We start from the raw sequence: 16,444 nt of genomic DNA, 5'->3' as shown, positions 1-16,444 counted from the left end.
TTATCGTGACGTTTCGACAACCTTCTGTGTCTTCTTCAGGCATGACTTGTGTAAAATACATATTTTCTTCACTGAGCTCAATTTAATTTTTTTAATTTTCTTTCTAAACACCATGTATGTAAGTGAAAAAGAAATAAATGGGTCTGTGAAGATAGTAACACAAAAAAGTGTACACTAAAACAAAAAATATTAAACTTCTAAGAGTGTAAGAAAAGATGAAAGAGTGCTTAAATTCAAAAAATGCACTTTTAAGTGCTTGATATATTCAAAGAAAAGGCTCTGAAAAATTTAAAAATTCAAAAATAAACAGAGGGGAGGAGCCTAGGCCCTGCTTGTATATAGGAGCCTAAATGGTGTTTAGAAATAACATTTTTGGGTCTGTGAAGATAGTATCACAAAAAAAGTGTACACTAAAACAAAAAGAGTAAACTAATAAGAGTGTAAGGGAAGATGAAGGAGTGCTTAAATTCAAAAAATGCACTTTAAAGATGCTTGATATATTCAAAGAAAAGGCTCTGAAAATTTAAAAAATTACAAAATAAACAGAGGGGAGGAGCTTTTATTTATAAAAAATTAAATTGAGCTCAGAGAAGAAAACATTTATTTTACACAAGTCATGCCTGAAGAAGACACAGAAAGCTGTCGAAACGTCGCGATAAAAGGCTTGTGTACTAGTATATAGTTTAAAATCTCATATTTTAGGCAAAAACAAATAGTTTAAAGTTAATGATGGATTCTTTTATTACAAACACACAGCTTTTATTCAAAGAAAAGGCTCTGAAAAATTTAAAAATTCAAAAATAAACAAATTGGCCTCGGCCTTCGAGGTGGCCTCTTCCTGGGCAGAGAAAAATTATGGGGGGCAAAGTGAACGCAGTGAACCCTCCCCGGGCATGGCAGCATAAATAAACAGAGGGGAGGAGCCTAGGCCCTAAATGCCTAGGAGCCTAAATGGTGTTTAGAAATAAAATTTAAAAATTAAATTGAGCTCAGTGAAGAAAATATGTATTTTACACAAGTCATGCCTGAAGAAGACACAGAAGGTTGTCGAAAGGTCGCGATAAAAGGCTTGTGTACTTGTATATAGTTTAAAATCTTCACAGACCCAAAAATTAAAAAAAATTAAATTGAGCTCAGGGAAGAAAACATCTCCATCTGAAAAAAATAAAAAAAGATACAACTCAGACACACACACACACACACACACAAAGACACACATATATATGCACAAACATTTTGTTGCAGATATAGGTATTTGAAATAAGTGATAGGTGACAATAAACTTATTGCAAGTCTTCTCTTTTTTAGAGTTTAGATGTCATTTTCAGGTTAAACTGTAATCATAATGTGGCAAAATTGTAAAAACTGATACATCTGTATGATCAAAATGGAAAACATCAAATCAATGAGATTTAAAATGTTATAACAGTTAATTTATTAATGTTTTGCCATGAATTCATAAAAACTGTACTAGATGAATGAGCCCATTAGTGGTCTTCCGCTGCCATCTAGTGGTTATAAATTGCATTTACTCAAACAACACTGTGTTTTTAAACATAACTGTTAAAGTGTTGTTGTTTTTTTTTTTGCCCTATCTCTCTTAAATTTTGCATGCTTGTTTAGAATGAAATTATGCATTACTTTACACAGTTTTGATAATTTGTGGGATTTCTATTTGTATTAATAGGCCTTTGTGCCTCTGGGGTGGTCTCGGCCAACCAGGATGTATGGATGAATTTTAAATTTTTAGTTTTTAAGAGTTTAGATGTCATTCAGGTTTCACTGTAATCACAATGTGGCAAAATTGTAAAAAATGATGTGTATGTATGAACAAAATGGAAAACATTGATTCAATGAGATGTAAAATGTTATAACACTTCTGCAAACAGAGGCTCAGAAACTCCAGGCTGGCGAAAAGAGGTCAACAAACCATCAGCTGACTTTCACTCATATTTATTAAGAATTATTATTTGTGTTTAAATGTTCTCTATATTAGACACATACATAGAGGTCCAAACATCCCCCACATTGCTGACAAGGGGACACACTGAGGGCAAGATAGTAACACAAAAAAAGTGTACACTAAAACAAAAAAAGTAAACTTATAAGAGTGTAAGGGAAGATGAAAGAGTGCTAAAATTCAAAAAAGATGCTTGATATATTCAAAGAAAAGGCTCTGAAAATTTTAAAAATTACAAAATAAACAGAGGGGAGGAGCTTTTAATTCTAAAAAATTAAATTGAGCTCAGAGAAGAAAACATTTATTTTACACAAGTCATGCCTGAAGAAGACACAGAAAGCTGTCGAAACGTCGCGATAAAAGGCTTGTGTACTTGTATATAGTTTAAAATCTCATATTTTAGGCAAAAACAAATAGTTTAAAGTTAATGATGGATTCTTTTATTACAAACACACAGCTTTTTGCTTCACATGACGTTAATTGATGGACTGGAGTCATGTGGATTACTTGTGGATTATTGTGATGGTCATGTGGATTAATATGTGTTGTAAAATAAAACAAAGGGGTGCTAAAAACACAAATAAGTGTGTGAAAGTGAAAAAGAAATAAATGGGTCTGTGAAGATAGTAACACAAAAAAGTGTACACTAAAACAAAACAATTTAACTTATAAGAGTGTAAGGGAAGATGAAAGAGTGCTTAAATTAAAAAAATGCACTTTTAAGTGCTTGATATATTCAAAGAAAAGGCTCTGAAAAATTTAAAAATTCAAAAATAAACAAATTGGCCTCGGACTTCGAGGTGGCCTCTTCCTGGGCAGAGAAAAATTATGGGGGCAAAGTGAACACAGTGAACCTTCCCCGGGCATGGCAGCATAAATAAACAGAGGGGAGGAGCCTAGGCCCTAAATGCCTAGGAGCCTAAATGGTGTTTTCTCTGCCCAGGAAGAGGCCACCTCGAAGTCCGAGGCCAATTTGTTTATTTTTGAATTTTTACATTTTTCAGAGCCTTTTCTTTGAATATATCAAGCACTTAAAAGTGCATTTTTTTTTATTTAAGCACTCTTTCATCTTCCCTTACACTCTTATAAGTTTAATTTTTTTGTTTTAGTGTACACTTTTTTGTCCATTTCTGCATCTAAACGCCTAACAACCTAAAACATGCTCTATTATAGTCCTACTATTGTTAGCAATTTCTTTATCGTCCAATTTGTGTACACTAAAACAAAAAAATTAAACTTAGAGCCTAGGCTCCTCCCCTCTGTTTATTTTTGAATTTTTAAATTTTTTTCTGATGGCTTTAAGAGATTTAAGACCTAAACAATGTGTTCTCTTTCATATTTTTACTGTATTGACTTGTTCGATGTCGCGCCCTAGTGGTTAGAGAGTTTGACTCCTAACCGTAAGGTTGTCGGTTCGATTCATCGTGGAAATCCCGCACCGAACCCTCCCCGGGCACCGCAGCATAAATAAACAGAGGGCAGGAGCCTAGGCCCTAAATGCCTAGGAGCCTAAATGGTGTTTAGAAATAAAATTTGAGATTTCTACTTACCTAACTCAGCCCGTGCCTCTCTCTCTGGGCCTCGCTGGTCTCCCTTTCCGGAAAACCATACTGGATGTCTCCATCTGAAAAAAATCAAAAAAGATACATATGGGTTAAGAGTCATGTAAATAGACTCTTAAACTTATAAGAGTGTAAGGGAAGATGAAAGAGTGCTTAAATTCAAAAAATGCACTTTTAAGTGCTTGAAGAAGACACAGAAAGCTGTCGAGATTTTAAACTATATACAAGTACCCAAGCCTTTTATCGTGACGTTTCGACAACCTTCTGTGTCTTCTTCAGGCATGACTTGTGTAAAATACATATTTTCTTCACTGAGCTCAATTTAATTTTTTTAATTTTCTTTCTAAACACCATGTATGTAAGTGAAAAAGAAATAAATGGGTCTGTGAAGATAGTAACACAAAAAAGTGTACACTAAAACAAAAAAAATTAAACTTCTAGGAGTGTAAGAAAAGATGAAAGAGTGCTTAAATTCAAAAAATGCACTTTTAAGTGCTTGATATATTCAAAGAAAAGGCTCTGAAAAATTAAAAAATTCAAAAATAAATAGAGGGGAGGAGCCTAGGCCCTGCTTGTATATAGGAGCCTAAATGGTGTTTAGAAATCAAATTTTTGGGTCTGTGAAGATAGTATCACAAAAAAAGTGTACACTAAAACAAAAAGAGTAAACTTATAAGAGTGTAAGGGAAGATGAAAGAGTGCTTAAATTCAAAAAATGCACTTTAAAGATGCTTGATATATTCAAAGAAAAGGCTCTGAAAAAAAAAAAAAATTACAAAATAAACAGAGGGGAGGAGCTTTTAATTCTAAAAAATTAAATTGAGCTCAGAGAAGAAAACATTTATTTTACACAAGTCATGCCTGAAAAAGACACAGAAAGCTGTCGAAACGTCGCGATAAAAGGCTTGTGTACTTGTATATAGTTTAAAATCTCATATTTTAGGCAAAAACAAATAGTTTAAAGTTAATGATGGATTCTTTTATTACAAACACACAGCTTTTATTCAAAGAAAAGGCTCTGAAAAATTTAAAAATTCAAAAATAAACAAATTGGCCTCGGCCTTCGAGGTGGCCTCTTCCTGGGCAGAGAAAAATTATGGGGGCAAAGTGAACGCAGTGAACCCTCCCCGGGCATGGCAGCATAAATAAACAGAGGGGAGGAGCCTAGGCCCTAAATGCCTAGGAGACTAAATGGTGTTTAGAAATAAAATTTACAAATTAAATTGAGCTCAGTGAAGAAAATATGTATTTTACACAAGTCATGCCTGAAGAAGACACAGAAGGTTGTCGAAACGTCGCGATAAAAGGCTTGTGTACTTGTATATAGTTTAAAATCTTCACAGACCCAAAAATTAAAAAAAATTAAATTGAGCTCAGGGAAGAAAACATCTCCATCTGAAAAAAATAAAAAAAGATACAACTCAGACACACACACACACACAAAGACACACATATATATGCACAAACATTTTGTTGCACATATAGGTATTTGAAATAAGTGATAGGTGACAATAAACTTATTGCAAGTCTTCTCTTTTTTAGAGTTTAGATGTCATTTTCAGGTTAAACTGTAATCATAATGTGGCAAAATTGTAAAAACTGATACATCTGTATGATCAAAATGGAAAACATCAAATCAATGAGATTTAAAATGTTATAACAGTTAATTTATTAATGTTTTGCCATGAATTCATAAAAACTGTACTAGATGAATGAGCCCATTAGTGGTCTTCCGCTGCCATCTAGTGGTTATAAATTGCATTTACTCAAACAACACTGTGTTTTTAAACATAACTGTTAAAGTGTTGTTGTTTTTTTTTTTTTTTGCCCTATCCCTCTTAAATTTTGCAAGCTTGTTTAGAATGAAATTATGCATTACTTTACACAGTTTTGATAATTTGTGGGATTTCTATTTGTATTAATAGGCCTTTGTGCCTCTGGGGTGGTCTCGGCCAACCAGGATGTATGGATGAATTTTAAATTTTTAGTTTTTAAGAGTTTAGATGTCTTTCAGGTTTCACTGTAATCACAATGTGGCAAAATTGTAAAAAATGATGTGTATGTATGAACAAAATGGAAAACATTGATTCAATGAGATGTAAAATGTTATAACACTTCTGCAAACAGAGGCTCAGAAACCCCAGGCTGGCGAAAAGAGGTCAACAAACCATCAGCTGACTTTCACTCATATTTATTAAGAATTATTATTTGTGTTTAAATGTTCTCTATATTAAGCACATACATAGAGGTCCAAACATCCCCCACATTGCTGACAAGGGGACACACTGAGGGCAAGATAGTAACACAAAAAAAGTGTACACTAAAACAAAAAAAGTAAACTTATAAGAGTGTAAGGGAAGATGAAAGAGTGCTAAAATTCAAAAAATGCACTTTAAAGATGCTTGATATATTCAAAGAAAAGGCTCTGAAAATTTAAAAAATTACAAAATAAACAGAGGGGAGGAGCTTTTAATTCTAAAAAATTAAATTGAGCTCAGAGAAGAAAACATTTATTTTACACAAGTCATGCCTGAAGAAGACACAGAAAGCTGTCGAAACGTCGCGATAAAAGGCTTGTGTACTTGTATATAGTTTAAAATCTCATATTTTAGGCAAAAACAAATAGTTTAAAGTTAATGATGGATTCTTTTATTACAAACACACAGCTTTTTGCTTCACACGACGTTAATTGATGGACTGGAGTCATGTGGATTACTTGTGGATTATTGTGATGGTCATGTGGATTAATATGTGTTGTAAAATAAAACAAAGGGGTGCTAAAAACACAAATAAGTGTGTGAAAGTGAAAAAGAAATAAATGGGTCTGTGAAGATAGTAACACAAAAAAGTGTACACTAAAACAAAAAAATTTAACTTATAAGAGTGTAAGGGAAGATGAAAGAGTGCTTAAATTAAAAAAATGCACTTTTAAGTGCTTGATATATTCAAAGAAAAGGCTCTGAAAAATTTAAAAATTCAAAAATAAACAAATTGGCCTCGGCCTTCGAGGTGGCCTCTTCCTGGGCAGAGAAAAATTATGGGGGCAAAGTGAACGCAGTGAACCCTCCCCGGGCATGGCAGCATAAATAAACAGAGGGGAGGAGCCTAGGCCCTAAATGCCTAGGAGACTAAATGGTGTTTAGAAATAAAATATAAAAATTAAATTGAGCTCAGTGAAGAAAATATGTATTTTACACAAGTCATGCCTGAAGAAGACACAGAAGGTTGTCGAAACGTCGCGATAAAAGGCTTGTGTACTTGTATATAGTTTAAAATCTTCACAGACCCAAAAATTTAAAAAAATTAAATTGAGCTCAGGGAAGAAAACATCTCCATCTGAAAAAAATAAAAAAATATACAACTCAGACACACACACACACACACAAAGACACACATATATATGCACAAACATTTTGTTGCAGATATAGGTATTTGAAATAAGTGATAGGTGACAATAAACTTATTGCAAGTCTTCTCTTTTTTAGAGTTTAGATGTCATTTTCAGGTTAAACTGTAATCATAATGTGGCAAAATTGTAAAAACTGATACATCTGTATGATCAAAATGGAAAACATCAAATCAATGAGATTTAAAATGTTATAACAGTTAATTTATTAATGTTTTGCCATGAATTCATAAAAACTGTACTAGATGAATGAGCCCATTAGTGGTCTTCCGCTGCCATCTAGTGGTTATAAATTGCATTTACTCAAACAACACTGTGTTTTTAAACATAACTGTTAAAGTGTTGTTGTTATTTTTTTTTTTTTGCCCTATCCCTCTTAAATTTTGCAAGCTTGTTTAGAATGAAATTATGCATTACTTTACACAGTTTTGATAATTTGTGGGATTTCTATTTGTATTAATAGGCCTTTGTGCCTCTGGGGTGGTCTCGGCCAACCAGGATGTATGGATGAATTTTAAATTTTTAGTTTTTAAGAGTTTAGATGTCATTCAGGTTTCACTGTAATCACAATGTGGCAAAATTGTAAAAAATGATGTGTATGTATGAACAAAATGGAAAACATTGATTCAATGAGATGTAAAATGTTATAACACTTCTGCAAACAGAGGCTCAGAAACCCCAGGCTGGCGAAAAGAGGTCAACAAACCATCAGCTGACTTTCACTCATATTTATTAAGAATTATTATTTGTGTTTAAATGTTCTCTATATTAAGCACATACATAGAGGTCCAAACATCCCCCACATTGCTGACAAGGGGACACACTGAGGGCAAGATAGTAACACAAAAAAAGTGTACACTAAAACAAAAAAAGTAAACTTATAAGAGTGTAAGGGAAGATGAAAGAGTGCTAAAATTCAAAAAATGCACTTTAAAGATGCTTGATATATTCAAAGAAAAGGCTCTGAAAATTTAAAAAATTACAAAATAAACAGAGGGGAGGAGCTTTTAATTCTAAAAAATTAAATTGAGCTCAGAGAAGAAAACATTTATTTTACACAAGTCATGCCTGAAGAAGACACAGAAAGCTGTCGAAACGTCGCGATAAAAGGCTTGTGTACTTGTATATAGTTTAAAATCTCATATTTTAGGCAAAAACAAATAGTTTAAAGTTAATGATGGATTCTTTTATTACAAACACACAGCTTTTTGCTTCACACGACGTTAATTGATGGACTGGAGTCATGTGGATTACTTGTGGATTATTGTGATGGTCATGTGGATTAATATGTGTTGTAAAATAAAACAAAGGGGTGCTAAAAACACAAATAAGTGTGTGAAAGTGAAAAAGAAATAAATGGGTCTGTGAAGATAGTAACACAAAAAAGTGTACACTAAAACAAAAAAATTTAACTTATAAGAGTGTAAGGGAAGATGAAAGAGTGCTTAAATTAAAAAAATGCACTTTTAAGTGCTTGATATATTCAAAGAAAAGGCTCTGAAAAATTTAAAAATTCAAAAATAAACAAATTGGCCTCTGCCTTCGAGGTGGCCTCTTCCTGGGCAGAGAAAAATTATGGGGGCAAAGTGAACGCAGTGAACCCTCCCCGGGCATGGCAGCATAAATAAACAGAGGGGAGGAGCCTAGGCCCTAAATGCCTAGGAGCCTAAATGGTGTTTAGAAATAAAATATAAAAATTAAATTGAGCTCAGTGAAGAAAATATGTATTTTACACAAGTCATGCCTGAAGAAGACACAGAAGGTTGTCGAAACGTCGCGATAAAAGGCTTGTGTACTTGTATATAGTTTAAAATCTTCACAGACCCAAAAATTTAAAAAAATTAAATTGAGCTCAGGGAAGAAAACATCTCCATCTGAAAAAAATAAAAAAAGATACAACTCAGACACACACACACACACACAAAGACACACATATATATGCACAAACATTTTGTTGCAGATATAGGTATTTGAAATAAGTGATAGGTGACAATAAACTTATTGCAAGTCTTCTCTTTTTTAGAGTTTAGATGTCATTTTCAGGTTAAACTGTAATCATAATGTGGCAAAATTGTAAAAACTGATACATCTGTATGATCAAAATGGAAAACATCAAATCAATGAGATTTAAAATGTTATAACAGTTAATTTATTAATGTTTTGCCATGAATTCATAAAAACTGTACTAGATGAATGAGCCCATTAGTGGTCTTCCGCTGCCATCTAGTGGTTATAAATTGCATTTACTCAAACAACACTGTGTTTTTAAACATAACTGTTAAAGTGTTGTTGTTATTTTTTTTTTTTGCCCTATCTCTCTTAAATTTTGCATGCTTGTTTAGAATGAAATTATGCATTACTTTACACAGTTTTGATAATTTGTGGGATTTCTATTTGTATTAATAGGCCTTTGTGCCTCTGGGGTGGTCTCGGCCAACCAGGATGTATGGATGACATTTAAACACATCCAAAAGACAGACACACACACACACTGAAAATAAATGATTAAACAAGTTTTTAAGAGTTTAGATGTCATTCAGGTTTCACTGTAATCACAATGTGGCAAAATTGTAAAAAATGATGTGTATGTATGAACAAAATGGAAAACATTGATTCAATGAGATGTAAAATGTTATAACACTTCTGCAAACAGAGGCTCAGAAACCCCAGGCTGGCGAAAAGAGGTCAACAAACCATCAGCTGACTTTCACTCATATTTATTAAGAATTATTATTTGTGTTTAAATGTTCTCTATATTAGACACATACATAGAGGTCCAAACATCCCCCACATTGCTGACAAGGGGACACACTGAGGGCAAGATAGTAACACAAAAAAAGTGTACACTAAAACAAAAAAAGTAAACTTATAAGAGTGTAAGGGAAGATGAAAGAGTGCTAAAATTCAAAAAATGCACTTTAAAGATGCTTGATATATTCAAAGAAAAGGCTCTGAAAATTTAAAAAATTACAAAATAAACAGAGGGGAGGAGCTTTTAATTCTAAAAAATTAAATTGAGCTCAGAGAAAAAAACATTTATTTTACACAAGTCATGCCTGAAGAAGACACAGAAAGCTGTCGAAACGTCGCGATAAAAGGCTTGTGTACTTGTATATAGTTTAAAATCTCATATTTTAGGCAAAAACAAATAGTTTAAAGTTAATGATGGATTCTTTTATTACAAACACACAGCTTTTTGCTTCACATTACGTTAATTGATGGACTGGAGTCATGTGGATTATTGTGATGGTCATGTGGATTAATATGTGTTGTAAAATAAAACAAAGGGGTGCTAAAAACACAAATAAGTGTGTGAAAGTGAAAAAGAAATAAATGGGTCTGTGAAGATAGTAACACAAAAAAAGTGTACACTAAAACAAAAAAATTTAACTTATAAGAGTGTAAGGGAAGATGAAAGAGTGCTTAAATTCAAAAAATGCACTTTAAAGATGCTTGATATATTCAAAGAAAAGGCTCTGAAAATTGTAAAAATTACAAAATAAACAGAGGGGAGGAGATTTTAATTCAAAAAAATTAAATTGAGCTCAGAGAAGAAAACATTTATTTTACACAAGTCATGCCTGAAGAAGACACAGAAAGCTGTCGAAACGTCGCGATAAAAGGCTTGTGTACTTGTATATAGTTTAAAATCTCATATTTTAGGCAAAAACAAACAGTTTAAAGTTAATGATGGATTCTTTTATTACAAACACACAGCTTTTATTCAAAGAAAAGGCTCTGAAAAATTTAAAAATTCAAAAATAAACAAATTGGCCTCGGCCTTCGAGGTGGCCTCTTCCTGGGCAGAGAAAAATTATGGGGGAAAAGTGAACGCAGTGAACCCTCCCCGGGCATGGCAGCATAAATAAACAGAGGGGAGGAGCCTAGGCCCTAAATGCCTAGGAGACTAAATGGTGTTTAGAAATAAAATTTAAAAATTAAATTGAGCTCAGTGAAGAAAATATGTATTTTACACAAGTCATGCCTGAAGAAGACACAGAAGGTTGTCGAAACGTCGCGATAAAAGGCTTGTGTACTTGTATATAGTTTAAAATCTTCACAGACCCAAAAATTAAAAAAAATTAAATTGAGCTCAGGGAAGAAAACATCTCCATCTGAAAAAAATAAAAAAAGATACAACTCAGACACACACACACACACACACACACAAAGACACACATATATATGCACAAACATTTTGTTGCAGATATAGGTATTTGAAATAAGTGATAGGTGACAATAAACTTATTGCAAGTCTTCTCTTTTTTAGAGTTTAGATGTCATTTTCAGGTTAAACTGTAATCATAATGTGGCAAAATTTTAAAAACTGATACATCTGTATGATCAAAATGGAAAACATCAAATCAATGAGATTTAAAATGTTATAACAGTTAATTTATTAATGTTTTGCCATGAATTCATAAAAACTGTACTAGATGAATGAGCCCATTAGTGGTCTTCCGCTGCCATCTAGTGGTTATAAATTGCATTTACTCAAACAACACTGTGTTTTTAAACATAACTGTTAAAGTGTTGTTGTTATTTTTTTTTGCCCTATCTTTCTTAAATTTTGCATGCTGGTTTAGAATGAAATTATGCATTACTTTACACAGTTTTGATAATTTGTGGGATTTCTATTTGTATTAATAGGCCTTTGTGCCTCTGGGGTGGTCTCGGCCAACCAGGATGTATGGATGAATTTTAAATTTTTAGTTTTTAAGAGTTTAGATGTCATTCAGGTTTCACTGTAATCACAATGTGGCAAAATTGTAAAAAATGATGTGTATGTATGAACAAAATGGAAAACATTGATTCAATGAGATGTAAAATGTTATAACACTTCTGCAAACAGAGGCTCAGAAACTCCAGGCTGGCGAAAAGAGGTCAACAAACCATCAGCTGACTTTCACTCATATTTATTAAGAATTATTATTTGTGTTTAAATGTTCTCTATATTAGACACATACATAGAGGTCCAAACATCCCCCACATTGCTGACAAGGGGACACACTGAGGGCAAGATAGTAACACAAAAAAAGTGTACATTAAAACAAAAAAAGTAAACTTATAAGAGTGTAAGGGAAGATGAAAGAGTGCTAAAATTAAAAAAATGCACTTTAAAGATGCTTGATATATTCAAAGAAAAGGCTCTGAAAATTTTAAAAATTACAAAATAAACAGAGGGGAGGAGCTTTTAATTCTAAAAAATTAAATTGAGCTCAGAGAAGAAAACATTTATTTTACACAAGTCATGCCTGAAGAAGACACAGAAAGCTGTCGAAACGTCGCGATAAAAGGCTTGTGTACTTGTATATAGTTTAAAATCTCATATTTTAGGCAAAAACAAATAGTTTAAAGTTAATGATGGATTCTTTTATTACAAACACACAGCTTTTTGCTTCACATGACGTTAATTGATGGACTGGAGTCATGTGGATTACTTGTGGATTATTGTGATGGTCATGTGGATTAATATGTGTTGTAAAATAAAACAAAGGGGTGCTAAAAACACAAATAAGTGTGTGAAAGTGAAAAAGAAATAAATGGGTCTGTGAAGATAGTAACACAAAAAAGTGTACACTAAAACAAAAAAATTTAACTTATAAGAGTGTAAGGGAAGATGAAAGAGTGCTTAAATTAAAAAAATGCACTTTTAAGTGCTTGATATATTCAAAGAAAAGGCTCTGAAAATTTAAAAAATTACAAAATAAACAGAGGGGAGGAGCTTTTAATTCTAAAAAATTAAATTGAGCTCAGAGAAGAAAACATTTATTTTACACAAGTCATGCCTGAAGAAGACACAGAAAGCTGTCGAAACGTCGCGATAAAAGGCTTGTGTACTTGTATATAGTTTAAAATCTCATATTTTAGGCAAAAACAAATAGTTTAAAGTTAATGATGGATTCTTTTATTACAAACACACAGCTTTTATTCAAAGAAAAGGCTCTGAAAAATTTAAAAATTCAAAAATAAACAAATTGGCCTCGGCCTTCGAGGTGGCCTCTTCCTGGGCAGAGAAAAATTATGGGGGCAAAGTGAACGCAGTGAACCCTCCCCGGGCATGGCAGCATAAATAAACAGAGGGGAGGAGCCTAGGCCCTAAATGCCTAGGAGCCTAAATGGTGTTTAGAAATAAAATTAAAAAATTAAATTGAGCTCAGTGAAGAAAATATGTATTTTACACAAGTCATGCCTGAAGAAGACACAGAAGGTTGTCGAAACGTCGCCATAAAAGGCTTGTGTACTTGTATATAGTTTAAAATCTTCACAGACCCAAAAATTAAAAAAAATTAAATTGAGCTCAGGGAAGAAAACATCTCCATCTGAAAAAAATAAAAAAAGATACAACTCAGACACACACACACACACACAAAGACACACATATATATGCACAAACATTTTGTTGCAGATATAGGTATTTGAAATAAGTGATAGGTGACAATAAACTTATTGCAAGTCTTCTCTTTTTTAGAGTTTAGATGTCATTTTCAGGTTAAACTGTAATCATAATGTGGCAAAATTTTAAAAACTGATACATCTGTATGATCAAAATGGAAAACATCAAATCAATGAGATTTAAAATGTTATAACAGTTAATTTATTAATGTTTTGCCATGAATTCATAAAAACTGTACTAGATGAATGAGCCCATTAGTGGTCTTCCGCTGCCATCTAGTGGTTATAAATTGCATTTACTCAAACAACACTGTGTTTTTAAACATAACTGTTAAAGTGTTGTTGTTATTTTTTTTTGCCCTATCTTTCTTAAATTTTGCATGCTGGTTTAGAATGAAATTATGCATTACTTTACACAGTTTTGATAATTTGTGGGATTTCTATTTGTATTAATAGGCCTTTGTGCCTCTGGGGTGGTCTCGGCCAACCAGGATGTATGGATGAATTTTAAATTTTTAGTTTTTAAGAGTTTAGATGTCATTCAGGTTTCACTGTAATCACAATGTGGCAAAATTGTAAAAAATGATGTGTATGTATGAACAAAATGGAAAACATTGATTCAATGAGATGTAAAATGTTATAACACTTCTGCAAACAGAGGCTCAGAAACTCCAGGCTGGCGAAAAGAGGTCAACAAACCATCAGCTGACTTTCACTCATATTTATTAAGAATTATTATTTGTGTTTAAATGTTCTCTATATTAGACACATACATAGAGGTCCAAACATCCCCCACATTGCTGACAAGGGGACACACTGAGGGCAAGATAGTAACACAAAAAAAGTGTACACTAAAACAAAAAAAGTAAACTTATAAGAGTGTAAGGGAAGATGAAAGAGTGCTAAAATTCAAAAAATGCACTTTAAAGATGCTTGATATATTCAAAGAAAAGGCTCTGAAAAGCACAGAACAGCGTTTCTGAGTGAGAATAGCACATTTCTAGTGGCAATGTAACTTTTCATGCAAAAGTGACCAATTCTGCCTAAAATGCTCCCAGGAGCATGCATATGATGAAACTAGCTGTTTTAAAGCATATCTAGCTCAGAACAGCGTTTCTGAGTGAGAATAGCATATTTCTAGTGGCAATGTAACTTTTCATGCAAAAGTGACCAATTCTGCCTAAAATGCTCCCAGGAGCATGCATATGATGAAACTAGCTGTTTTAAAGCATATCTAGCACAGAACAGCGTTTCTGAGTGAGAATAGCATATATTTCTAGTGGCAATGTAACTTTTCATGCAAAAGTGACCAATTCTGCCTAAAATGCTCCCAGGAGCATGCATATGATGAAACTAGCTGTTTTAAAGCATATCTAGCACAGAACAGCGTTTCTGAGTGAGAATAGCATATTTCTAGTGGCAATGTAACTTTTCATGCAAAAGTGACCAATTCTGCCTAAAATGCTCCCAGGAGCATGCATATGATGAAGAAGACACAGAAAGCTGTCGAGATTTTAAACTATATACAAGTACACAAGCCTTTTATCGTGACGTTTCGACAACCTTCTGTGTCTTCTTCAGGCATGACTTGTGTAAAATACATATTTTCTTCACTGAGCTCAATTTAATTTTTTAAATTTTCTTTCTAAACACCATGTATGTAAGTGAAAAAGAAATAAAAGGGTCTGTGAAGATAGTAACACAAAAAAGTGTACACTAAAACAAAAAAAATTAAACTTCTAAGAGTGTAAGAAAAGATGAAAGAGTGCTTAAATTAAAAAAAATGGACTTTTAAGTGCTTGATATATTCAAAGAAAAGGCTCTGAAAAACTTAAAAATTCAAAAATAAACAGAGGGGAGGAGCCTAGGCCCTGCTTGTATATAGGAGCCTAAATGGTGTTTAGAAATAAAATTTTTGGGTCTGTGAAGATAGTATCACAAAAAAAGTGTACACTAAAACAAAAAAAGTAAACTTATAAGAGTGTAAGGGAAGATGAAAGAGTGCTTAAATTCAAAAAATGCACTTTAAAGATGCTTGATATATTCAAAGAAAAGGCTCTGAAAATTTAAAAAATTACAAAATAAACAGAGGGGAGGAGCTTTTAATTCTAAAAAATTAAATTGAGCTCAGAGAAGAAAACATTTATTTTACACAAGTCATGCCTGAAGAAGACACAGAAAGCTGTCGAAACGTCGCGATAAAAGGCTTGTGTACTTGTATATAGTTTAAAATCTCATATTTTAGGCAAAAACAAATAGTTTAAAGTTAATGATGGATTCTTTTATTACAAACACACAGCTTTTATTCAAAGAAAAGGCTCTGAAAAATGTAAAAATTCAAAAATAAACAAATTGGCCTCGGCCTTCGAGGTGGCCTCTTCCTGGGCAGAGAAAAATTATGGGGGCAAAGTGAACGCAGTGAACCCTCCCCGGGCATGGCAGCATAAATAAACAGAGGGGAGGAGCCTAGGCCCTAAATGCCTAGGAGACTAAATGGTGTTTAGAAATAAAATGTACAAATTAAATTGAGCTCAGTGAAGAAAATATGTATTTTACACAAGTCATGCCTGAAGAAGACACAGAAGGTTGTCGAAACGTCGCGATAAAAGGCTTGTGTACTTGTATATAGTTTAAAATCTTCACAGACCCAATGTAACTTTTCATGCAAAAGTGACCAATTCTGCCTAAAATGCTCCCAGGAGCATGCATATGATGAAACTAGCTGTTTTAAAGCATATCTAGCTCAGAACAGCGTTTCTGAGTGAGAATAGCATATTTCTAGTGGCAATGTAACTTTTCATGCAAAAGTGACCAATTCTGCCTAAAATGCTCCCAGGAGCATGCATATGATGAAACTAGCTGTTTTAAAGCATATCTAGCTCAGAACAGCGTTTCTGAGTGAGAATAGCATGTTTCTAGTGGCAATGTAACTTTTCATGCAAAAGTGACCAATTCTGCCTAAAATGCTCCCAGGAGCATGCATATGATGAAACTAGCTGTTTTAAAGCATATCTAGCACAGAACAGCGTTTCTGAGTGAGAATAGCATATTTCTAGTGGCAATGTAACTTTTCATGCAAAAGTGACCAATTCTGCCTAAAATGCTCCCAGGAGCATGCAT

At 33.1% G+C, this 16,444-nt stretch overlaps 1 protein-coding gene and 1 long non-coding RNA gene across 7 annotated transcripts in view; one reads left to right on the top strand and one right to left on the bottom strand.

The window, feature by feature from the left end:
- LOC128022747 (uncharacterized) overlaps positions 1-16,444 on the top strand; it is a 56,252-nt gene that overhangs the window by 21,343 nt on the left and 18,465 nt on the right. For 5 of the 6 annotated variants that reach the window (XR_008185988.1, XR_008185990.1, XR_008185992.1 and 2 more), the window contains 3 exons: positions 1,055-2,096; positions 4,186-5,680; positions 11,812-12,924. This is a non-coding gene — a long non-coding RNA (uncharacterized LOC128022747). Of the gene's footprint in view, positions 1-7; positions 650-1,054; positions 2,097-4,185; positions 5,681-11,811; positions 12,925-16,444 lie in introns of those variants that run through there. The other variant, XR_008185993.1, reaches the window with a different exon arrangement.
- Positions 1-16,444, bottom strand: part of LOC128022746 (uncharacterized) — a 53,956-nt gene that overhangs the window by 20,336 nt on the left and 17,176 nt on the right. Inside the window, exon 3 of the mRNA XM_052610547.1 lies at positions 3,511-3,584. Within this exon, the coding sequence (XP_052466507.1) occupies positions 3,511-3,584 (74 nt within the window). The remainder of the gene's footprint in view (positions 1-3,510; positions 3,585-16,444) is intronic.

This window comes from Carassius gibelio, chromosome A11 (genome assembly GCF_023724105.1).
Source record: "Carassius gibelio isolate Cgi1373 ecotype wild population from Czech Republic chromosome A11, carGib1.2-hapl.c, whole genome shotgun sequence".
In the NCBI taxonomy this organism is placed as follows: Eukaryota; Metazoa; Chordata; class Actinopteri; order Cypriniformes; family Cyprinidae; genus Carassius; species Carassius gibelio.
This window is presented reverse-complemented; position numbering and strand designations above follow the sequence as displayed.